The sequence below is a fragment of the Barbus barbus genome, assembly GCF_936440315.1.
Source record: "Barbus barbus genome assembly, chromosome: 35".
In the NCBI taxonomy this organism is placed as follows: Eukaryota; Metazoa; Chordata; class Actinopteri; order Cypriniformes; family Cyprinidae; genus Barbus; species Barbus barbus.
In genome coordinates this window covers 25,554,012-25,566,485 of record NC_136763.1, presented here as the reverse complement: position 1 = coordinate 25,566,485, position 12,474 = coordinate 25,554,012, and the positions used below count along the sequence as shown (strand labels likewise).

General features: G+C 37.0%; 1 protein-coding gene across 1 annotated transcript in view; it reads left to right on the top strand.

Moving 5' to 3' along the window:
- The window catches only part of LOC306855133 (low-density lipoprotein receptor-related protein 1-like), a 215,270-nt gene that overhangs the window by 180,236 nt on the left and 22,560 nt on the right, over positions 1-12,474 (top strand). Inside the window, exons 70-80 of the mRNA XM_079393583.1 lie at positions 311-417; positions 531-663; positions 3,353-3,475; positions 4,226-4,348; positions 5,278-5,415; positions 6,755-6,886; positions 9,892-10,011; positions 10,536-10,621; positions 11,448-11,633; positions 11,979-12,157; positions 12,358-12,464. Of these exons, the coding sequence (XP_079249709.1) occupies positions 311-417; positions 531-663; positions 3,353-3,475; positions 4,226-4,348; positions 5,278-5,415; positions 6,755-6,886; positions 9,892-10,011; positions 10,536-10,621; positions 11,448-11,633; positions 11,979-12,157; positions 12,358-12,464 (1,434 nt within the window). The remainder of the gene's footprint in view (positions 1-310; positions 418-530; positions 664-3,352; positions 3,476-4,225; positions 4,349-5,277; positions 5,416-6,754; positions 6,887-9,891; positions 10,012-10,535; positions 10,622-11,447; positions 11,634-11,978; positions 12,158-12,357; positions 12,465-12,474) is intronic.

Sequence of the window (12,474 nt, the reverse complement as noted above, 5' to 3'; positions counted from 1 at the left end):
ATACTTAGCAATTCAATAACTTTTTTTTATTATTATTAATTACTGTAATGAGAATAAGCATTGTTTTTGTACTACGAATGAGAAGATAAAAATGTGCTTTGTCATTAAAAAAAATGGTCATGATGTCAAAAAATCTTTTGCCTAACAACAGTTTTTGTTTCATGCTAAATATAATTTCTTTCTTTTGACTATGTAGTGAAATGTGACCTGGATTTGTTTTTGACTGCTTTGTAAGATTGACCCTGCTCTATTCTAAAATATGACAAGATATTGTTGAAATCTAACAGAGGTGTGTTTTGTGCTGTGTCAGTGCCCAGGCAGTGCTCTGAGAGTGAGTTTGCCTGCACCAGCGGCCGCTGTATTGCTGGCAGATGGAAGTGTGATGGAGATCATGACTGTGCTGACGGGTCTGATGAGGCAAGTCACAAAACCACTCATTCACACCTGCTTCAGGAAAACACACACATCAATGATGATCCTCCTGAATAGCAAATACTCACTGCAGGATGTACCATGTGTGTATTTTGCAGCACGGCTGTGATGTGAAGTGTGATAATGACCAGTTTCAGTGTAAGAATGGTCACTGTATCCCATTCCGCTGGAGGTGTGACGCCGATGCCGACTGCATGGATGGCAGCGACGAGCAGAACTGCGACACTGGAGGTTAAAATTGCACTAAAACACACTAAATACAGAATTACCTTCAACCGAAACTGTAATTTAATACAGGAATATTGCTAAAAATGTACTTAGCCTCAAGCCACACAAGTCGTGTTTGTTTCTACATCTTATTTGAGAAATACATTACATCACTTGCTCACCAGTGGATCTTCTGCAGTGAATGGGTGCCGTCAGAATGCAAAAAGCTGCATGTTTGTAAGAAACAAATCCATCATTAAGGAATTTAGGCCCAAATTTGGCTAAAATTCAAGACCTTAATTCATTAAAACACTTTCTCCAGTGAAAAAGTCCATCACTTGTTGTCCTTCAGATTCACTAACACATTTGTTTAGAGCTGTTTTCATTTTTAACAGTGCTTGATCTGTGCATATTTCTTTCTTAATGTAGATGAGATGATATTTCACTGGAGAAAGCAATATTATGGATAGAAGACTCGTATTTTAGCCAGACACAGTGGTTTTGAAGTTAAAAACGTCTTAATGATGGATTTGTTTCTTACAAGCATGCAGTTTTGGCTTCACAAGATGTTTATGGATAGACTGGATTTGTGTGGATTATTTGTGGGTTATTGTGTTTGGAGTCTCATTCTGACGGCGCCCATTCCAAATTTGAATTTTTCTGTGAACTATTCCTTCAACTTGTACTGTATGCTGCTTTAGAAAATTTTTGAAGAACTTTGATCCCCTGCTGATTTTGTAAGTTTGCCCACTGACAAAGAAATGATCAGTCTATAATTTTAATGGTAGGTTTATTTGAACAGTCAGAGACAAAAACAACTAAAAATCCAGAAAAACGCATTTCAAAAACGTTATAAATTGATTTGCATTTTAATGAGTGAAATAAGTATTTGACCCCGAAAAACCCTTGTTGGCAATCACAGAGGTCAGACGTTTCTTGTAGTTGGCCACCAGGTTTGCACACATCTCAGGAGGGATTTTGTCCCACTCCTCTTTGCAGAACCTCTCCAAGTCATTAAGGTTTCGAGGCTGACGTTTGGCAACTCGAACCTTCAGCTTCAATGCCCTGGCCCTAACGGTACATGACCCCGTCCATTGTCCCTTTGATGCGGTGCAGTTGTCCTGTCCCCTTAGCAGAAAAACACCCCCAAAGCATAATGTTTCCACCTCCATGTTTGACGGTGGGGATGGTGTTCTTGGGGTCATAAGCAGCATTCCTCCTCCTCCAAACACGGCGAGTTGAGTTGATGCCAAAGAGCTGGATTTTGGTCTCATCTGACCACAACACTTTCACCCAGTTCTCCTCTGAATCATTGGCTAACTTCAGACGGGCTGTACATGTGCTTTCTTGAGCAGGAGGACCTTGCGTGCTCTACAGGATTTCAGTCCTTCACGGCGTAGTGTGTTACCAATTGTTTTCTGGTGACTATGGTCCCAGCTGACTTGATATCATTGACAAGATCCTCCCGTGTAGTTCTGGGCTGATTCCTCACCGTTCTCATGATCATTGAAACTCCACGAGGTGAGATCTTGCATGGAGCCCCAGTCCGAGGGCGATTGACAGTTATTTTGTGTTTCTTCCACTTGCAAATAATCGCACCAACTGTTGTCACCTTTCTCACCAAGCTGCTTGGCGATGGTCTTGTAGCCCATTCCAGCCTTGTGTAGGTCTACAATCTTATCCCTGACATCCTTGGACAGCTCTTTGGTCTTGGCCACGGTGGAGAGTTTGGAATCTGATTGATTGATTGCTTCTGTGGACAGGTGTGTTTTATACAGGTAAGGAGCTGAGATTAGGAGCAGTCCCTTTAAGAGAGTGCTCCTAATCTCAGCTCCTTACCTGTATAAAAGACACCTGGGAGCCAGAAATCTTGCTCATTGATAGGGGATCAAATACTTATTTCACTCATTAAAATGCAAATCAATTTATAACTCTTTTTTTAAATGTGTTTTTCTGGATTTTTATGTTGTTATTCTGTCTCTCGCTGTTCAAATAAACCTACCACTAAAATTATAGACTGATCATTTTTTGTCAGTAGGCAAACGTACAAAATCAGCAGGGGATCAATTTTATTTTTTTTCTCACCTTTTCTATGCAACGATAATTTATAGTGACCACATCTGTCAAGCTCCATTAAAAATAAATAAAAAAATCCATACAATTTTTGCACTATATTACATATCTTCTAATGTCATACAAAAGAGCTTTGTGTGAGAAACAGACCAAAACGTCATTATTCACTAATCTTAGCCTGCGTTCTTGTCTAGATTCTATGCATGTATGTATGTGTAGTTAACACAAGGTGAAGAGGTTAAATTCCAAATTGAAATATAGTGCACAAGTTGTATGGACTGCTGTTATGGTGCTTTTATTGCTTTTTGTGAAGAGCAGGGAAAAAAATAAAACATTTCAACACCGTACAGATTTAAAATGGTATTAGAGTAAGTAAATAATGATATAATTTTTATTCTAAATTAACTTTTCCTTTAAACAACAGCATTACCCATAAAGCAGTGCCTGCAGTATTAATTAGAGTGATCAGACTCTGGAGAGGGTTTTAGTATTCAAGGAGGCCTTTCTGAAGATGCATTGCCAAGTGTTTTATACACACACACACACGGTAATTGCTGTGTGGTTGTGCTGGAATGAATACAGATGAGTTACCCCTTGTGTGTGTGTGTGTGTGTGTGTGTGTGTGTGTGTGTGTGTGTAGTGGGTCGATTCTGCCCTCTGGATGAGTTTCAGTGTAATAACACTCTGTGTAAGCCGCTGGGCTGGAAGTGTGACGGCGAGGACGATTGTGGAGACAATTCAGACGAGAACCCAGACGTGTGCAGTGAGTAGTTCATTTTTTCAGCTCAATTTGCACTTCATATTCTCTTCAGACTCCCACTTAAATATTTGTGATACATGCAAATACAATAGTGGTGGACGATGTGACCCAAATCTTGCATCAGGCTTTGTAATTTTATGTGTGTAATTTTATTTGTGGGAAATTAAATCCGAGATGGTTTATATATTAAATCCCCATCTGCCAGTGCCTGTTTTTGAGTAACTGAATTAAACAGTTCACAGACGAAAGATATTTTGCATTGTTTGATCATTTAAAATCTCAGATAAGTCTGATATTGAGTTTCCTCATTGATCTCACATGTAAGTATTTGATGGAATTCTGCCCCCTGCGCACTGTGAATATTTAGAAATATAAGCCTCATGTTTCAAATATTAAACAGATTCTTTCCTGGATGCTGGTCAATGTTGCATTGCAAGTGTAATTAAATACACAATATAGTAACAGCTATGACACAAAACACCTGTTCAGCATATTACTGCACTGCACTGCAGCCTTTAACCTGTATGTGTATGTGTCACGGTCTTTATCTTTTGCATACAGTGTGAATATTGCAACCTGTTAATATGGGTGTGAAAAAAAAGTGCTTTAGGATTCTTCATTTGCAATACCAGCGTAGCTTCATTTACATCATCATTTACATTAACTGTTGCACATACTCTATCAAATAGAGCTTTTGAATGTTTGGGGTTCGTCTGAATGTTCACTGGAGTGTTTTTATTCTGTGTGTTTCAGAGAGATACCAGTGTCCTCCCACCAGACAGTTCCGATGCCATAATGACCGAGTGTGTCTGCCAGTGTCTAAACAATGTGACGGTGTTGACAACTGCGGAGACAACAGTGATGAACTCAACTGCCGTGAGTTATTGCTACATTTCTTGGCTCATTTATCTAAAATGTCATATTTTTTGCATGTCATTTTTGCCTGTGCCATTACACTAAACATTTAATATCATTAACTCACACACACATATATGTAAACAAAAACTTTTATTTTGGATGCGATTAATTGCGATTAATCGTTTGACAGCACTAGTATATACATATATGTGTGTGTAATTATTTTTATTTATTTTTTTACTTTTAGGAAATTTTCTTACCACCATAGAAAATGGGGGATCCCATCCCCTAAATATGTGGTTAAAGCCTTGCCAATTGTTATTTATCAATAACACTAACTGTGTTACAACATTTCAACTCAATCACAATACGTTCAGTATGGAATTCATATACTGTGCATATTATTTGAATAATAACGCAGTTATCTGCTAGTAACACTGTTTTTTACACATTGGATTTTAGAAGATATATCAATAAACCATGGAGCTTCTCTTTCAAAACATGTTTTGTGTATTTAAATAATTACATCACATGTTTTCGGGGGTTGAACATTTTGAGCTGAAGATCAGTGCAAAAATGTTCCTACACCCAACCACATGGTTCACAGTGAATATCTTTCTGTAACTTTATACCAAGAAAAATCTGAGGTGAAATATTGAAATTGATTAGAATGACAAGATAAGTGCAAACGATTAAATTAAAAAAGACTGTCAAAGAAACCTACCTAATGATGACATCCTTTAGATATGATGCAGAAAGTATGATTACTACAGGTGGAAATGACACAGCATAACAGTGTTGGACAGAAAGTGAGGGATTCATTCATTCATTTATGTATTAATTTATTTCTGTTAATTATAAGCAGTCATGAGGACACCAATGGGAATGAGCCACTGATTATGCTAGTAAATGTCTATTGAAGTGAATTTGTCCTTGTTTCCTGTCAGAAACTCCTGCGCCTGCGGTTTGTGGAAAGGGTGAGTTTACCTGCAGCACTGGAAAGTGTATAAGCATTAACCTACGCTGCAATTTCTTCAACGACTGTGAGGACTACGGCTCTGATGAGATCAACTGCAACAAGAAAAGTGAGTCTACTTGATTGTTTGACAGCTTTTTTTTGTCAAACATACAGGTACATCTCAAAAAATTAGAATATCGTGAAAAACTGCATTTTTTTGTAACTTATTTCAAAAAGTGAAACTTTCATATATATTTTACATTCATAACATGCGAAGTAAGATATTTCAAAAGTTTTTTTGTTTTAATTTTGATGATTAGAGCTTACAGCTCATGAAAGTCAAAATCCAGTATCTCAATATTTATATTTGAGTTTCATTAAACAACCATCTCTACAGTATAAATTCAGGGTATCTCTTGTTCTTTGAAACCACAATAATGGGGAAGACTGCTGACTTGGCAATGGTCCAGAAGACAATCATTGATACCCTCCACAAAGAAGGTAAGTCACAGAAGGTCATTACTGAAAGGAGTGGCTGTTCACAGAGTGCTGTATCAAAGCATATTAAATACAAAGTTGACTGAAAGGAAGAACTTGGTTAGGAAAAGGTGCACAAGCAACAGGGATGACCGCAAATTTTGCATTTAATTTGGAAATCAATGTCTGGAGTCTGGAGGAAGAGTGGAGAGGCACAGAATCCAAGCTGCTTGAAGTCCAGCTTGAAATTTCCACAGTCAGTGATGATTTGGGTGCCGTGACGTCTGCTGGTGTTGGTCCATTATGTTTTATCAAGTCCAGAGTCAATGCAGCCGTCTACCAGGAAATTTTGGATCACTTTATGCTTCCATCTGCTGCAAGCTTTATGGAGATGCTGATTTGCTTTTCCAGCAGGCACCTGCCCACAGTGCCAAAACCACTTCCAAGTGCTTTGCTGACCATGCTATTACTGTGTTTGATTGGCCAGCCAACATGCCTGACATTAACCCCATATGGGATCTATGGTATATTTTCAAGAGAAAGATGAGAAACAGACGAGCTGAAGGCTCAATAGTGCCTCAGCAGAGCCACAGACTGATCGCTTCCATGCCACACCTCACTGATGCTGCAGTTTGTGCTAAAGGAGCCCAGACCAAGTATTGAGTGCATAAATGAACATACTTTAAAGAACTTGAACTTTTCTGCTTTGCAAATCCTCTTTTTAACTGATCTTAAGAAATATTCTAATATTTTGAGATACTGGATTTTGACTTTCATGAGCTGTAAGCTCTAATCATCCAAATTAAAACAAAAAAACTTTTAAAATGTCTTACTTTACATGTAATGAATCTAAAATATATGAAAGTTTCACTTTTTGAAATAAGTTATAAAAAAATGCAGTTTTTCACAATATTCCAATGTTTTGAGATGTACCTGTAAAAGATCGAGGTTCACTGAGTGTCTATTTGTGTTGTTCTGTCTCTGGACAGATTCAGGTCTAAATGAATGCCGTAACAACCGCAGTATTTGTGAAGATGAAGGTCACTGTGTGGTGAACGGAACCGACTCATTCTGCTCCTGCAAACCCGGCTTCCAGAAAACACACCCGCAAACCTGCACAGGTACCAGTACAGCACACACATGCTGAGAACCAGAGGAAACTGCTAACAAAACTCCAACAATTTATAATATAAATAATAATAATAATGTTTTGAAGCTTTATCAGCTGCAGAAGGGCATGTTTTTACTCATGGTTAAATCAAAGTTAATATAATTGCTACTTTTAGTTGTGTATATATATATATATTCCTCATTTGTAAGTCGCTTTGGATAAAAGCGTCTGCTAAATGACTAAATAAATAAATATATATGTATACGTATGTGTGTGTGTGTGTGTGTGTGTGTGTGTGTGTATTAGTGCTGTCAATCGATTAAAACAATTAACTAATTAATCACACATTTTCTCTGAAATTAATCGCGATTAATCCCACCTAACATTACAGTTTTTAAATATACTTTTATATTGCAATAATTTCACATTCAATCTTCAAATTAAAGTACAAAAAACATATTTTTAATATTTGTTTAATGGCATCTTTTTTATGACTGAAGGCCAGTATCACTGATACCAAGTAATACTGATTTGCCTATAAAAAAATGTTCCCCTAATATTTAACCATTGACTATAGCCATTAAACATTACATTATAATTAAGAGCTATACATTTGAACATTTATTAGACTTTAAAAAAAAACCTTCTAATTTAAGTGAATTTAAAACAATCTACCCATTATAATAAATGTTACATTTAGCTAGGCTACCTGTGCCCCTCAGAGAAAGGGAAGTGGTGTGTGGTGACCCATACTCTGAATGTGTGCTCTGCATTTAACCCATCCAAGTGTACACACAGTAGTGAACATACACCCGGAGCAGTGGGCAGCCAATGCCTTGCTCAAGAGCACCTCAGTCGTGGTATTGAGGGTGGAGAGAGCGCTGGACATTCACTCCCCCCACCTACAATCCCTGCCGGACCTGAGACTCGAACCCACGACCTTCAGATTACAAGTCCAACGCTCTATGCATTAGGCCACGACTGCCCCTCAGCAGAAATATACATATATATATTTACAGCTACATAAAAGTTATTGATTTTATTGATTTTATCTTTTTTCTTTTGTTCTTTGATGAACAGATCTTTGATGAACAGATCACAGCTGCTGGTTATTAGGTTATTTGGCTGCTATTTCTTTAAGAGATGTCACTGCTGAACGTGACGCAGATCTGACACGCGTGGCATTTTCTCTCAACTGTCATCACCTTTTCTGACCCTTTTCAGTCTCTACTAATGAGCTGACGAGTTGATTCGAGTGTGTTAGATGAGATGCTGGGATGCTCCAGGACAGTTTGGAAAACCATTTCAGAGACATGTTCTTAATGTAACTCATATATAACATATTACATGCACGCATAGTTTTAAGGCATGTAGTTTTAATCGCCTTTTTGGTAACTTCATGCCTTAACTGACCACGACATTGCATGCACGTAGTTAATTTCCCGTTTTGATATGAATTGATACAGGCTACAACGTGGGCCTGTTTCCACGTCTTCGGATTGATCTGATCGTAAAGACGTTCTGCGACTGAATAAATGCACTTATTGTCAAAAAAAAAAAGAGACAGAAACAGCAGTTATGAGTGGGGAGGCCAACCCTAGGCTCCGCCCCTGCATTAATGGCGTTAAATAATTTTAACACGTTAATCTGAAAAAATTAATTGCCTGCATTAACGCGCTAATTTTGACAGCACTAATATATATATGTGTGTGTGTGTGTGTGTGTGTGTATGTTATATGTGTGTATATATATATATATTCCAGCCATTTCTGTTAAACCTCTACAATTAATCCAAAATGCCGCTGCAAGATTAATCTTTAATGAGCTGAAAAGAACGCATGTCACGCCTCTGTTCATCAATTTGCACTGGATACCAATAGCTGCTCGCATTAAATTCAAGGCATTAATGTTTGCCTACAGAACCACCACTGGCTCTGCACCCCTTTACCTAAATGCATTACTTCAGACTTATGTGCCCTCTAGAAGGTTGCGTTCTTCAAGTGAACGATGCATTATTGTGCCACCCCAAAGACACACAAAAACACTTTCACGGACTTTTTCATTAACTGTTCCCATCTGGTGGAATGACCTGCCCAACTCAATCCCAGCAGCCAAATCCTTACCCATCTTCAAGAAACGGCTAAAAACTCATCTGTTCCATCTTTACTTGACCCTCTAACTCTAGCATTCTCTATTCTAATTTTATTTTATCTATATGTCTTTTTATTAAAAAATAAATAAATAAATAATAATAATAATAATTATCTGTACTGCGTTAGGCTAACCAAGACTTGTAATAGCACTTGCACGTTGTTGCTCTTTTGTTGGTTTTGATTGCTTCTTATGTCCTCATTTGTAAGTCGCTTTGGATAAAAGCATCTGCTAAATTACTAATATATATATATATATATATATATATTAGTGCTGTCAAACGATTAATCAGGATTAATCACATCCAAAATAAAAGTTTTTGTTTACATAATATATGTGTGTGTATGCTGTGTATATTTATTATGTATATATAAATACAAATACATGCATGTATAAATTTATGAAAAATGTTATGTTTATATGTTAAATATATTTATGTAATATAAAATATAAGAATATAAATATATTTAAATACATGTAAATATTTTTAAAAATATTTACTGTATGTGCGTGTACATAATAAATACACACAGAATACACACATATATTATGTAAACAAAACCTTTTGTTTTGGATGCGATTAATTGCGATTAATCATTTGACAGCACTTACATATATTAGTAACTATTAGTGGAATTAGTATTAGTGCCAAGAAAAATAGAGCACAACTCAATTTATCAACTAAAACCACATAAAATTAGGATTAAAAAATAATCTGTATTTCCTGTGCGAATAACAAACCATACCAGCAGTGTCAAATAAATATGAATCCATCATATAATCACTCAGCAGAGATGATTGTAAAATTCACTTCATACATCTGATGTTTTGTGCCTGTCCACGTTGTCATTTTTCTCTCAACAGATGTGAACGAGTGCAAGCAGTTCGGGATCTGTTCTCACATCTGTAACAACACTAAAGGCTCTCACAAATGCAGCTGCCACAAGAACTTCATCAAAGTGAATGGCACCTGCAAGGCTGACAGTACGTTTCAAACTACAGCCAAGTCTTGTCTATTTGTATATTGCTTTTCACAATACACCTTGTTTCAAGGTAGTTTTTTTTCAGAAACTTTAGATTTTAATTTTTAAAATATCTTTATATCTTAATATCAATATCATGATATCTTTCTAATATCTGGCTTATAGTCACATTTAGCATATTTGAACTGAAAGATAATATAGATTATTTGCAACAACATAAAGTTATATAAGGTTTATAGTTTAAGGATATATCTTATTAAGTGAGTATACTGTATCTATGTGGATAAAGTTGGATGTACTATACAGTATATCAACATTAAATATATTGTTGTGGGATAATAAAGTTTACGTTTTGCAATAATACAAATATATCTATATTTTTCATATCACTATATGAGAGTATATTTTATGTATGCAGATTAAGTTCTAAACGTATTTTATTGAGGTGTATTGCTGTTATCTTGATTTAAGTATTACATTTGCTTTCTGTCATTGTGCTGTGACGCCCCCTATCTGTCATTCTAGGCAGTGACAAACAGGCTCTGTACGTGGCAGATGATAATGAAATTCGCAGTTTGTATCCTGGAATGCAAAACTGGATATATGAACAGGTAGGGGTGTGCGATATGACGATTTTTGATCGTGGACGATAAAAATGTATCCACGATTTCATTCATGCGCTGGTCTGACGTTCGCTTTTTCTGAGCGCATACACCTGAAGCACGCGCACTAAAAAGCCTGTCTAACAGCACCTGATTACTCAAGTTATCTTTTGAGCTAATACTGTCAAAACACACAAGGTTTACATATAGACTGGTTGGTTATGTCTAAAGTGAAAGTAAACAGTTGAGAGAGAGAAACGGATGCGTGCCTGTATATTAGACGCATGCAGCTCTTAAAGGGACAGTAGGCTAAACATGCAGCCGACTGTAATTAAAGGGATAGTTCACCCTAAAATTTAATTTATGTCATTATTTACTCACTCACATGTTGTCCCAAACCTGTATTAATTTCTTTCTTGTGCTGAACACAAAAGAAGATATTTTGAAGAATGTGGATAACAATCTATCTAGTGTTTTATTTTTATATTTGTTAATTCAATTTCTTGAATGCTCCTGCTAAATATGCCTATTATACCTGAAAACACTGTTTTATTTGTATATTATGTGTATTTGTAATGTGTGTCTTTGTTCTTATTTTTTAATGATAAAGATTTTCATCATCACCCACTTTGGCCTAAATATCCACCATTCTCTTTTATATTTTGTTAAGTTGAAAAGCTTTGTCTTTATAATAGGGAAATTAATTTGGCTGTACTGTGCAGACAAAATAGCAAAACCAACATGACAAAGCATCGTGATAAAATCGTGATATTTTTATTTATTTTTTTAAAACGTGATATGATATTTTTGCTGTATCGCCCACCCCTATGAACAGGCCTTCCAAGGAGACGCCAATGTACGAATCGACGCCATGGACCTGCACATCAAATCTAAACGGATCTTCTGGACCAACTGGCACACGGGCAGAATCTCATCCTTCGAGCAGCCTTCTGCTGGACCTGCCTCGCCGAACTCAAACCGCAACCGAAGACAAACCGATTCCAGAGTTACTGATCTAGAGGTCAGTGCTTCTCAGTGCCGTAACAGCACATTTGTGACTTACGGTTTCAGTTTTCTGTCCAAAAACAGTCCGTTAGCTGATTGATATTCCAACTGGTATGTGTTATCAGAAGTCTCTCTAAAAAAAAACGTAACAACACAAACATGCTAAATATAATTGCATAACCAGTGTTACGCGAGTTACGTAATCAGATTTCTTTTTTCAAGTAACTAGTAAAGTAACACATTACTTTTTAGTTACTTTTAGATTTTAGTTATTTTTTCAAATAAGTAACGCCAGTTACTTTGTTTTCCCATTAATTGATAAATAATATGAATAAATGAATTAACCTTTGATTTGTTATAGATCCCTGGCCTGAAGATGCCTCGTGGGATTGCTGTGGACTGGGTGGCCAACAACATCTACTGGACGGACTCGGGTCGTGATGTGATCGAGGTGGCACAGATGAACGGACGGAATCGTAAGACGCTCATCTCGGGCATGATTGACGAGCCCTACGCCATCGTGGTGGACCCACCGAGAGGGTGAGCGGATAATCAACAGAAAGTGGATGCTTCCCCAGCATTATTTAGCATCAGCACTAGCTCATAATATTTGGCTGCACAACATTACATGTATTAGTGGTGCTTGCTATGTCAATTATACAGTTCGTACTTAGGGTTAACACTCTTGAAATAAGTATTTGGCTTTGTATTAAAACTATGTTAACCATTGATTCTTGAAGCACCATGTACTGGGCCGACTGGGGAAACCACCCTAAGATCGAGACGGCCGCTATGGACGGCACCATGAGAGAGACGCTGGTGCATGAAAACATCCAGTGGCCCACAGGTCAGACATC